At 43.3% G+C, this 13533-nt stretch overlaps 1 protein-coding gene across 1 annotated transcript; it reads right to left on the minus strand.

Annotated features, from left to right (window-relative positions):
* Positions 1-9791: 9791 nt before the first annotated feature.
* Positions 9792-12289, minus strand: LOC130809160 (uncharacterized). The gene is made up of 5 exons (XM_057674815.1): positions 11923-12289; positions 11035-11325; positions 10745-10986; positions 9951-10621; positions 9792-9873 (listed from the first exon to the last, which is right to left on the minus strand). The coding sequence occupies exons 1-5, from the start codon at positions 12287-12289 to the stop codon at positions 9792-9794; spliced, it is 1653 nt and encodes a 550-aa protein (XP_057530798.1).
* Positions 12290-13533: the final 1244 nt, after the last annotated feature.

Consider the following 13533-nt stretch of genomic DNA (forward strand, 5'->3'; position numbering starts at 1 on the left):
GGTTATCAGCACTAAAGAAGGGGAATCATGAGGTTGAGGAGTAGTGTTCAGTTATATAAGAGAAGTTAGGGTTCTGGGAAGTTATTAGCTTATGGGCCAAGTAAAGAAGATGGGGATTACAGAAAAAGGCCCTTGACCGATAGTCAAAGTCAACAAAAAAGATCAAAGGGTATTAAGGTTATATGACACTAATAATTCAAATAAATAAATGATAGACACCAATCATTACAAACGGATAAACTACCCAAACCGCAAATATCCAAGGCAGAGCACTGGCGACAAGGCGCCGCTTCTCAAAAGCCAACTTGACTTTTCTTTTTGTCTCAAAAATGAAGAATCAGAATATAAGTGACGATTCGTCGTTTCCTTACTGTTTTGAATTTTTGATTTTTGTTTTTGGCATACGTTTCGACTTTGCTAATATTGCATTTTAGTCCTGCTACTATATTTATTATATAGTATAATATAATCTAAGTCTTGTATACTCTAATTGTCCATCATTTTGTATCTATAGCAAATCTTTTTAAGTGAAAAGCAAAAATTTTAAACCAATCATTAAACTTTATAAAGAAATTAGTAATTAGAAAGTGCTTTTAATATCAAAAATACACCTCTTAAAACTTTTTTTTTCTTAACTATTGTTTGTATGTGAAATCATTTTTATTGTTTTTCGAGCAAACCATATTAATCTATTGCGAATTTTATATAAAAGGTTAATATTTTTTATATTTTTTCTTTTATTTATCTATTTATTCTTGAGTATAACTTTTATTGTTTCATTTATGTCTATTAGTTATACCATTAATATGAAAAATAAATTGATTTTGTATGATTTTTCTCATTAATTTTATTATTTTCTTTTTTTTGGAGAAATGAAAATTTTCCATAAATCCACTCAAAAGATTTAAGTACAAAACCTATCATCAACTCATACTCTGCAATTGCATCAGTGTGAAAATAAGACACATCTTCTAAGAAGGGTTTTGTGCACTTTCTCATTAATTTTAAATACCTTTTTGAAAGTTTTTTGTCGATTTTAAATATACTTTTTAATCTCATATATATATCTTTCAAGCAAATATTATCACAAATATGTTATATCTTATTTAGGGTATGTGGGACTTCAATCGAAGCCATGTACAATATTTAATACACTACTCCAAAGCAGTATTTTATATGTCGAAAATAGTGTTTTACCCTCACCAACGTTATTAACTTGTTACTAAGGCAAATGGAAAACAATTCACCTAAAAACTAGTAAAGAAGTCATCTCCAATAGAAAGGGTATGGTCCCTCATAATTTTTTTTATAAAAAAGCTAGTTATACAATATACACTACTAGGTAGAAAATCAACAAGGTGAAGAAATTGTCACACACTCTGCAACCAAATGCTAACTAAAACCACATAATAAAAAAATCTATTATATTTTATCCTTAATCTATAAAATTTAAGAAATAAAAATAAAATATATTCATGTGAGAATTTTTAAGAGTTATTATAATTCATTCTTTGCTATTATATATTTTTATAATTATAATTTTTTATTATATGTATTTAGATATTTTACGGTTTAAAAATTATTTTAAAAACTGTGAAAAAATAAATAGGAAAAGAAACGAAGGAGTAATAAAAAATCTTGCTAAAGATCTCATATATAAATATTAAAAGCTTAATCATTACAAGTTTCAATTGGCATTATAGAAAACTATGCAATTTTCTCATCGATATGAATAATAATTAACAATTTTTAACAGAATAATGAGGCAAATTAAACAAAAAAAAATTAAGCATTTCAAGAAAAAAATAACCAATCACAAGATATAAAACTTAGAGTTCGAAGATTAGACTAAAAAAAGAAGATGAAAAAAATGTTTCAAAGAAACGAAAAGATTTACAGACAACTTGAATGATTTGAAGTTATCAAAAACCGTAAGTTTGCACGACATAAAAATACGCCGAAAAGCCATACCAAAAATTGAGAAAAACGTTAAAAAAACAATTAAAGGTAATTGAAAAACATACCTTAATTGAAGAGAAAATGAAGATTGAGATGGATATTCGAAGATCCTGAAACTCAGATCTATGGAAGAGAGAAGCCAAGAAAAGAGAGAAGTAGAGAAGTGCAAATGTAAGTGAGAGTTAATTTTTGAATAACGGCTATTTGTTTTGAACATTTGAAAACGTAAGAGAAGTCATAAAAAACAATTAACGGTGTTTCGGTAATGAAACGTGGAAGTGGGATACACTTGAAATACCTGGAGATAAGTGAAAGCGTGACCAAGAGAAGCGACTTATGAGAGGAAGCGACCCGAATTCCTGCAACACAAAACGTTAGCCTTGTCCGGGGGGTGATCTCCCGGGAAACCCCTCCGACGCTCAAGTCAGAACGTAAATTGGAAATTAATGAATGACAGATTGTAGAATGAATGCAAGAAGGAAGGTCGGGATTGGGATTGCTAGTGCTAGTGCTAACAGTTGGGAAGGCTAAGGAAGTAGTTTAAGCGAGGATACTAGGAAAGCTATTTCAGATGTCCTCTCCTCTCTGATGGTTGTCCTTATTTATAATGTTTGAAGGAGGAAGTTACTTCAGAGAGGAAAGGTGGAAGATCATAGGAGTAGTGGGAGTAATGGGTAGCAGCTGGTGGTCATGAAGGAAAGTAGAAGATAATGGGTAGTTATCTACCTTGGAAGAAGGATTATCAAGGAATGTGGGGGAGTGGGAAGTTGAGTCAAACAGAAGGTTATTATTCTGGAGGGAATTTAGGGCATCTGGAAGTGAGTAGCTCATGGGCCATCCAAGGAGGATGGGACATTCAACAAAAAGCCCATTGACCGAAAGTCAAGGTCAACGGAAAAGGTCAAAGGGTATTTTGGTAATATGATGCTAATTATTAAATAAATAAATTTATTAAAAAAACAGTACCATGACATTTAGCCCCACGCATGAAGGGTGATGTGAGGGGAGAGCCACAACGACTAGAAACATCCTCCTTTATGCGGAAAAGACAGGTGCCCATTGGAGCTTGATGTAATGATCGTAGAGAACATTCAAAAGCCTCATGAGGTAAAACATATACCCGACCTGGCGAATCTCCTCAAGGATCATGAGGTAAAGTTCATGTGCTGAATTCCGAGTTGTAATGAAAAAGATGTGACCTTTTAAGCTTGTAAGGTAAGAACGTATTTAATCTGGGTCAAACAGATACATGAAGCCGCGGCTTGAAGAATGCCGCGGAGTAGCCCCAGACGTGTTATAATACAACAGTGAAATAGTGAATGTGGGATCTTGATTCCGCGACATCATGTCTCGGCCCTTCACTGATCGTAGAAACCAGGTTTTCAACAAAACACCCAAGGAGGGTCCGACTTATCGACTGTGCGGATTAAATCAACTGTCTGTTTCGAATTGATGCCGTGTAACGCCAAGGGTATTTATGATAAGACTCCTTAGTAAGGACGCGGCATAGCAATCTCCTCGATATTTCTACACCTATGGTTGAACTATGCCGCAAACTAATAGTTTGCGTCTTCATTCGCAAGTTCAGCACGAGAATCCCTCTTCAACACTTAGAATATTTTGAGAAAGAGGACCACCTGGGGGTCCGACTTATCGACCATACGGATTTCTTTGATATTTGTGAAAAAATGTTCAGTATTCCGTCAAAGTAGCTCCCTTTATTCTAGCATGATACGGAATGAGCCCCATAACTCGCATCTTCAATCCCACGGACATACATGAGAGGTTCTATACTTAGAATTTTTCACCTGGACTAGGGTCATTTGGGGGTCCGACTTATCGACCACACGGATGAATATGAGAATCAGCCACTTTACTTTTCACCCCTCCTCTTTTATGACGGGGAACCAGCTCACAGACCTGTGTCTTCAATCATACAGAAACATGGGACTTCTCTCATACTTAGAATTTCTACATCATGACTGAGTGCACCAAGGAGTCCGATTTATCGATCACACGGATTTCCTTCGCCCTTGAAATATTTTCATATCACATTTTACCCGCCGTGTTCATAAGTCGGACGGAGGAATGGGTAATCTCTATACTTAAAATGATTTTCCTTTCTGGGGGTTCCGTTTAGGGTCCGACTTATCGATTCTCCGGACATATTCGAGTGCTAAAGGACTTGAATAATTACCTGCTCCCCCCTCCCTGGGGGTCTGACTTGTCGACCCACCGGTTGGATGGCTTTGACACAAACAAATTTATAACGTTCCTCTCTAATTGGGGGTCCGACTTTTCGACCTTCCGGCTATATTCAAGAGTTAACACTTAGAAAAATTTCGCAACATACCCTTTCAACCAGGGTCCGACTAGTAGACTTCACGGTCATTACTAAACACTTAAGAAAAATCTGTCTTCCCCTTATTGGGAGTCCGACTTATCGACTTCCCAGCTTTCCTCCGGAATTCCACCCTTTCGTTCGAGTGCTCAAGTCCCAAGTGAAGCATTTATTGCTGCTATAAATAGGGTAGTTGGAATAGTTCCATTTCACCTAATCTTCATTAACTCCCTCAAATCTTCAAATTGCAAGAAAGAGAAAGTAGAGAAACGCTCGGACAATCTTCATCCATCCTTCAAACTCCTGACAAATCTTTCGAAGATCTTCAAGGTTTCTGACAGATCTTCATCAAGTTTCTGACAAATCTTCAAATTTCTTTAAGGTATTCAAACTTTTCCCAGATTTTTCGAATTTCTTCAAGTTATTCTTCAAACTGTTCTTGAATGTTAGCCTAGAACTTTGAATTTGTTTATGAATTTAGTCTCTATTCTTTACAAGTTTCGACTACTACTTTATTATTAACATGGATGTCGCGGCTACTCAAGAGACTATAGCTAACTCAGACACCAACCCTACTAACTTGCCGGAAACTCCTTTGATAGTATGTAGGCGTCTTAATAAAAAGGGGTTACCAATGAATGACTCGGATGAAAGTAGTTCGGTGAGAATTACCCCCCATTATGAACCAATAAAAGATGGGGATGAGTCGTCTGTATCCCCTATATACCCTCCGGAGATTATGAAAACTGCTCCTTGGGAAGTGAGCGTTGCTTTCTTTCCAAATTACTTGCCGCGAATAAATCCTGACCTAGAAGGGTTATTGTATGTAGATATGGAAAACCTTGAAGGATCAGCCGAGTCTTCTGGAAAGGAGAGTGCAGCGCCAGTTCCTCCTCCATTCTACATTCCAAACGGCGGGCCCCTAAACTACTTCATTGATTTACAGACCAAAAGAGATCTAGACAACCGCCGGGAGGCCATCTCTCAAAAATGGGGTTTGAAGGATAACATAAACATTATTACCCCGGGGAATTATGACACCGTTAGGTTTCCTCCCCCACATTGTATAGCTGTATACTTTCCTTCTTTTGAATTAGGGCTCAGATTTCCTCTTCACCCGTTTTTTAGGGAGGTGTTAGAGTTTTTGAACATTTCAGTGCCCGAGTTATACCCAAACGCCTGGGGTTGTATGGTGGCCTTTTTGATCCTATGCAAAGTTTTGACCGTGCCACCAACACTCACAGCATTTAGATATATATTCAGAGCCCGCCTATGTAATTCGCAATCATACGGCTGTGGCTGGATTACTTTTACACACCGTCGAGGACTGAAGATAGTCCAAGACCTCCCCGATAACCAGAAGGGGTATAGGACGAAATTTGCATTTTTGTATAATTCAGAGGGATGGAACATCAAGACCTCTTTTGACATTAAACCCAACCTCGCGGGTTTTAATAATGGGATCCCGCAGTGTTCTTTTAGTGACGCGGTGATCATAGAGTACGCAAAGATGGACGTTCAATTGGGAAGGAAACCAATGAACGTCCAACTTAATTGGATACCTGGTCGCCCTGAGTTGGAGAACGAGAACCTCCTCTCATCATTCGGCATCAGCTTGGCTATCGATCGGAGTAAGAATTGCCGGGTTTCTTCCTTTTCTTTCCTATGATATGTTTAACTGTTTCTAACTCGCGATTTTTACAGGGATAGCCAAGGAGAATCTTCGAGCAAAGAGTCCGGAGCTGATGAAGAAATTCAGCGTTCTAAGACTTGCTCAAGGGGCCATCCAGCGACCCGAGGATAAGCCTCTTCCCCTTCCTCCGAAGGTATAACTTCACAAAATTCTTCGTTATGAAAGATTTCTGTTGATTCTTCCTAACTTTTTCTTTTGTAGGACTCGGCGACTGTAGAGAAGGGTCTGGAGGACGTGCCCTCAGAGCAAGAGGCTCTCCGACTTCTCGAAGAGAGAAAACAAATTCACATCCCCGATGAATCTGAGAGGGTGATTCCTCCACAGACAAGGGAGGTGAAAAAGAGTGGGAAGAAGAAGAGGAAGCGGGATTCTTCTTCCCGCAAGGAGAGCTCGGCCAAGAGGCCCTCTGTGGGCACGATTCCTACGGCCGTACCTCTCCGCATAGGGTCGGTTGAGGAGGAGGTGTCTCCCCCTTCGGACTCTCCACGGCCAGCTTCGAATAAGGGGAAGGAGAAGGTGGGGGAGTCTTCCGCGGCTCCCTCATCACAGTTCGCTGAGGTTTATCGTCGTCGGGAAGTTTCCCCTTTTCGGCACGAGACACCTTTTCCGGAGTTGGGGCATAAAGGCTTAATTGTCCGTTTTAACAGGGCGACGTCCAACTTAATCAACAAGGTGGACGTCGACCTATTAGAATCCATGCCTCCCCGTGATAGGGTGCGTCAGGCACAAGCTTCGGCGGCAGAGGTAATGACTTTTTATACTTAGTGGTGTGATTACTTGGTTTCCGGATTTCCTTAGTTGCCGTTCCTTTGCAGGCGTTCATACGGTTGGCTTTTGAGCTCGACGCAAACCGTCAAAGTGCCGCGGACCAGGAAACCATGGCCGCCCTTACCTCCCGCTGTGAGGAGCTGAATGACGAATTATCAAAATTGCGGGAGGACCTGCCGGGCCTAAAAGAGAAACTGGCCAAGTGTTCTGAGCTGAAAGAGCGCTTGGTCAGGACCGAACAATGGCGGGAAAGGGCAAGGAAGCAGCTGGACCAGACCGTCGAGAATTTAGATGCTGCTTCCACCAGGTCTGCGAGCCTCGGCCATGAAGTCGGCTTGCTGATGGATACCCATGCCAAGCTCGTTCATCAGAACCAGCAACTTATGCAGCAAGTATCGACTGATTCTGCCCACTTCAAGATGATCCTATCCGCGGCTAAGGTGTATAAATTGTGCTTAACCAGGAAGGCCCGGATGGCTCGAGATTGGCTTCTTTCGGATGAGCCGGAAGCGTCGAAGTTTCTTGGAGATCTGACGGCGGAGATGGTGAGAGCCGGAACCCTGATCAGTGACGAAAAGTATCGTCTGGCTGCCGCAGAGTTGGGCATGGATTTTACCTCCCTTCAGCAAACTGCTGATCAGAAGGGAAGTGAAGCCTTGTCCAACCTTGCTCCTGTCTTGGACGGGGAGTCGGCGGTACTGGTCGACGCTGCTTGGGATGCGGATGAAAGGAGAGCCTGGTCCGAAAGGATGGATGCTGAGGCCGAGAGGGAGGCTTTATGTCTCGACTTGGATCAGCTGGCTCTCTCCTCTCCCCCGGCGCCAGATGTCCCGGAAAACTTGACGCTCTCCAACCTGGAGGTTTTGTGCCTTGATCTATCGAATCTTATTATTGACGAAGGTAGGAACCTCCAGGGCTTGTCCCGAGAGCTGTCCGAGATCGGGGTGGAGCCGTTTAACGTTGAAGATTATGTAGCTTCACTCCCAGTCTTGAAGAGGGAAGGATCGAGCCTCCTCTGCCGCCGGATCAAGACGTCGAGGCTTTTTTGGACGATGTATAGTATTGCAATTTTGTAATTTGATTTTTGCACATTCAACTCTGTATTTTGAATATTTTGATGTATATATCCCTGATTATGGAATTTATTCGTGGTATCCATGCTTTTATTCGTTGAGCCGTGGCTTCTCTCTTCTGAGGCCGCGGAATATTACTTTGAGGACGTGATTTTTCGATGTCACACGCAGGCGACATCAAGGGAATTTGTACTTAGAATATTTTCAGCCTTTTAGACCCCAGTAAGGGGGTCCGACTTGTCGATGTCCCGGTTGCGGGTTACCTTAGTGGGAGACTTGAGATTTTCTTCTGAACTCAGGGACCCCAAACTGGGGGTCCGACTTATCGATGTCCCGGTTGGGAAACATCATTTGGAATATTTTGAACTTTAGGGACCCCAATCTGGGGGTCCGACTTATCGATGTCCCGGTTGGGAAACATCATTGTGAAAACTTAGAATATTTTGAACTCTAGGGACCCCAAACTGGGGGTCCGACTTATCGATGTCACGGTTGGGAAACATCATTAGAACTTAGAATATTTTGAACTCTAGGGACCCCAAATTAGGGGTCCGACTTATCGATGACCCGGTTGGGAAACATCATTAGAGCTTAGAATATTTTGAACTCTAGGGACCCCAAATTGGGGGTCCGACTTATCGATGACCCGGTTGGGAAACATCATTAGAACTTAGGATATTTTGAACTCTAGGGACCCCAAATTGGGGGTCTGACTTATCGATGTTACTGATTTAATAAGATTTTTTGCAAAAGAATTTTACCAAACATTTGCGAACATAAGAGCCGGATAATCTGAAAATAAAACCTGTTTATTAATGATTGTTAAGGATACAAGCGATGACTGAAGTAATTTTGAATTACAACGCAATTATGTTGCGGAATGACTGTAGTCGCGGATTGATACTGATGAGTCTGTCCCTGATGAGGCTATTTATGCTGATGCTTGTCGATTGCCCCTTGCAAATTTTATTAAATGAAGAATTTTTTCAAATGGTCTCCATTCCATGGTCGGGGTAGTTTTTTCCCTTTCATGTCTTCTAGTTCGAAGGTTCCTGGTTTGACGACGTGGGTGACTCTGAAAGGTCCGTCCCAGTTGGCCCCTAACTTTCCTTTCTCCACGATCTTTCCCGTAGCTTCTATTTTTCGGAGGACTAAATCACCAATTTGAATGCGTCTGGTTTTGACGTGGCGATTGAAGCTACGGATCATCTTTTGTTTTTGTGCTATTGTTCTCAGCAGTGCGTTTCCTCTTGTTTCTGGCAGCAGATCTAAGTTTGCTCTTTTTCCTTCCTCATTTTCGTCGTGTGAGTAGTAGGTGACCCTTGTAGAGGGTACGCCTATTTCAACTGGGAGCACGGCTTCAGATCCGTACACTAAAGAGAAAGGTGTATGCCCCGTTGCGTCTTTGATGGTTGTTCGACTTGCCCACAAGATGCCTGGTAGTTCTTCATCCCAATTACCTTTGACCCCCTCTATCTTCTTCTTAATGCCATTCAGGATCTCTTTGTTCGCGGACTCTACTTGACCATTAGTTTGCGGCCTGGATACTGAACTGAACCTGATTTGGATGTTAAACTTGTCGCAGTACTTGATGGTGTTCTTGCTGACGAACTGCCTCCCATTATCTGTTATGATCACCCGGGGGATGCCGTACCTTGTGATGATATTCCTCCATATAAACTGACAGACTTGTTTGTCCGTGATTGAGCTAAGGGCTTCCGCTTCTACATATTTTGTGAAATAATCAATGGCCACAATGATGAATCTGCGTTGCCCTTTTGCCGGAGGGAAGGGGCCAAGGAGGTCCATGCCCCACTTGTCAAAAGGCAGGACAGCTTGCATGGCGGTCAAGTAATTAGATGGCTTCCTTCCTATCTTTGAGTGGTACTGACATTCAGGACATCTTTTGATCAAATACTCCGCGTCTTCTCGGAGTGAGGGCCAATAATATTCACTTCTAAGGACTTTCCCAATGACAGTCCGTACTCCTTGGTGTATACCGCATCCACCTTCGTGTATCTCGCGGAGGATATAGTTTCCTTCTTCAGGGGATACGCATTTCAGGAGGGGGTGTGTATATGACTTCTTGTAGAGCGTTCCTTCGTGGAGTTCGAACCATCTGGCTTTCTTCCGGAGCATTTTGGCCTGACATTTATCTTGGGGAAGCGTTTGATTCCGCAAATATTCGATGTATGGCTCCATCCATGTTTCTGATCTGTCGATGGTATCGACCATGAAGTTGATGCTGGGGTTAGGAAGCACTTCCCAGATTATGTCTCGAGCCGCGGATGTTTCTGCTGAGCTGGCAAGCTTTGCCAGGGAATCAGCTTGGGCGTTCTGGGATCTTGGAATGTGCTCCAAAGTGAACTTGTCGAATTTTTGAACAAATTCCTTTACTTGCTGCAGGTACATTTTCATGCTGTCATCTTTAGCTTCGAATTCCCCGTTCACTTGTCCAACAATCAATTGGGAGTCAGAGAAAGCGGACAATTTTTTGGCTCCCGTTTCGTAGCAAATTCTCAGTCCCATCAATAATGCTTCATATTCGGCCTCGTTGTTGGATGTTGCGAACTCGAACCTGACCGCCCTTTCCATACGGACCCCGGCGGAAGACACAATGAGGAGTCCAGCCCCGCTTGCTGATTGGGTAGAGGACCCATCTACATACAACTTCCATTCCTGATTGGGTTCAGGATGATAGGGAAGAGTGCTTTCCGCAATGAAGTCAGCCAGAGCTTGGGCTTTGATTGCCGTTCGAGGCTCATATTCGATGCCGAAATCCGCCAGCTGGTTTGCCCAATCTGTGACGCGGCTTGACTTGTTTTTCCCTTCCAGAATCTTTTTCAGAGGTTGATCAGTCCGGACGATGATCTGGTGGGATTGAAAGTAGGGCTTCAATTTCCTGCTTGCCATGACGATCGCGAATATGACTTTTTCGACTTCACCGTAGTTTCCCTCCGAGCCACGGAATGCATGACTTATATAGTATATAGGAAGCTGTTTCTTTTCCCTTTCCGCTACTAGTACTCCGGATAACGAATATTCGGAGACAGAGACATATAGGACTAGCTTCTCCTCTTTGATGGGCGAAACTAGTTTTGGCAAGGTGGACAGGTGCTCTTTAAGTTGGCGGAAGGACTCTTCTGCTTCTGCTGTCCACTCGAACTTCTGTTGTTTTATTGTTTTAAAGAAGGGTGAACATTTATCCGCGGACTTGGAAAGGAATCTTCCAAGAGCAGCCACGCACCCCGTGAGCTTTTGTACTTCTTTTACTGAGGTGGGGGATCTCATGCTCTGTATAGCCCGGATCTTATCAGGATTTGCTTCAATGCCTCGCTCGTCTACCAGGAAGCCAAGGCACTTCCCTCCGGTAACTCCAAACACACACTTGTCAGGATTGAGTTTCATTTGATGCTTCCGAAGGGTAAGGAACGTCTCTCGTAAGTCTGCGGCGTGCTGACTTGCTTGTTTGCTTTTTGTGATCATGTCATCTACATATACTTCTAAATTCCGTCCAATCTGAGATTGGAAGACCTTGTTCACCATCCTTTGATAAGTTGCCCCCGTGTTTTTTAATCCAAAGGGCATAACCTTGTAGCAATAGACTCCCATGCTGGTAATGAAGGCCGTGTGAGGTTGGTCTTCAATTGCCAACGGAATCTGATGATAGCCGGCATTGGCATCCATGAAGCTTAATAATGCGTGGCCTGCTGTAGAATCCACCAGATGATCTATCTTTGGAAGCGGGTAATCGTCTTTAGGGCACGCCTTATTCAGGTCCGTGAAGTCGACGCACATCCTCCACTTGCCATTTGGTTTTTTCACCAGGACAACGTTGGATAGCCACTCAGAGTATTTGCATTCTTTAATGAATCCGGCTCTCAACAACTTCTCGACTTCCTCCTTGGCGGCCTCAGTCCGCTCTCTTCCTTGATGTCGTAGCTTTTGTTTTATGGGTTTATAGCCTGGTTTGATGTCAAGTTTATGATACGCGACACTGGTAGGGATGCCAGGCATTTCTTCCGTGCAAAAAGCAAAGATGTCGCGGAACTCAGCAATGGTGGCCACTATGTCCTGTTTGACCGTACTAGGAAGATCTTTCCCTACCTTGATTTGTCTCCCCTCGAACATGTCTACTTCCTCGTATCGTTCTATGGGGCGAGGCCTTTCATGCGTGCTAAGATTTTCCTCGTACACGCTCATGACGGCTGGGACATTGTCTTCCCTTTTTCTTTTTGCAGGTGTCTCGGAGGACCCGCGCTTCAGGGTGTTGACGAGGCATTGGCGAGCCGTCACCTGGTCTCCCTTGAGAATGCCAACTTGTCCATTATCTGTCTCGAATTGCAGCAAAAGTTGATGGGGAAAGATCGCTGCCTTGATCTTATTAATGAGTGGGAGCCCCATGATAGCATTGTAGGGGAAGTTGAGATCTACCACTGTGAACCGTATGGGCATGGTCCGGCTTTCACTTCTCTCCCCTACGCGTACGGGGAGAATGATCGTGCCCAACGGAATGACCTGACTCCCTCCAAACCCAATCAGTGGTTTGTCTAGGGGTTGCAAGTGCTTTTCCTCGAACTTCATCTTTCTCAAGCACTCCATTGTAATAAGATCAGCTGTGCTTCCCGTATCTACCAATACCCGTCTGACTTTCATTTGCCCGATCTTAAGAGTAACCACCAGGGGATCGGTATGGGGTTGTTGCAGCGGTTGGGAGGTCGTGGCATCGAACTTCATGACCGGCCCCTTAGATGCGGCCATGGGAGGTCCTTTCAGCAAAGTGTGGACGCTGTTTTTTGCCGCGCGGATAGTGGGATATTCCTCAATGTATCCCCCAAAAATCATGTTGATAGTTCCTTGAGTGTCGGAACTTTCGCGTCTGGCTTCGTTCCTCTTGGGGGATCGGCGTTTCTGTTGCCATGGCCTCCTTTCCCCTTCTCTTCCAGCATCATAATCTCTCCTGTTGAGGAACCTGGACAGTTTTCCCTCGTTAGCCAACTGATGCAAGATGCGCTTTAGTTCGCGGCATTGTGCCAGAGTATGGCCGTGCTTTTTGTGATAATCACACCACAGATTATAGTTGCGCCTATCAGAGGGGGTGGTAACTGGAGGTGGAGCTGGCAATTGATCTCGAATAGTGAAGAAAATGTCCCTCCTGTTTCGATTGAATATGGGGTCGTTCCCTCCATCTCCCAGATTCCGCGTCCTAGTTTCTCCTTCTGTAACATATACGTGTCGGGCTCGTGGAGGACCCATATCAGACGGCGGCGTAGGACGAGGCGGCATGTAATTCTTCTCTCTCCTCGAAGAATGCTCCTCCCTGCTTCGTGAGGATTGATGGGGGTGCCCGACATCTTTTTTCTCAGATTTTCGCCTTTTCGGATCATGTGCTTGACATATCTCTGACGCCGTGACATAACTTTGGCATTGTTTCATGGCCTCTGCATACGTCTTTACTTGACTTTCAACCAACTGGAACTTCAGCCGTTGGGTCTTCATTCCGTTGATTAGGGCGTTTAGGGCAACCGACTCCTCCAAATCAGTCACTTCCAGCACTGCCTCATGGAACTTCTTAAGATATGAGGATATGGACTCTCCTTCCAATTGAGTGACACTAAGCAGGTGGAAGTTTGATTTCTCCTGCCTTCTTGAGGCTATAAAGTGGCCCAAGAACTTGCCCTCTAGCTGGGCAAAGTCGT

Source organism: Amaranthus tricolor, chromosome 1 (assembly GCF_026212465.1).
Source record: "Amaranthus tricolor cultivar Red isolate AtriRed21 chromosome 1, ASM2621246v1, whole genome shotgun sequence".
Classification (NCBI taxonomy): Eukaryota; Viridiplantae; Streptophyta; class Magnoliopsida; order Caryophyllales; family Amaranthaceae; genus Amaranthus; species Amaranthus tricolor.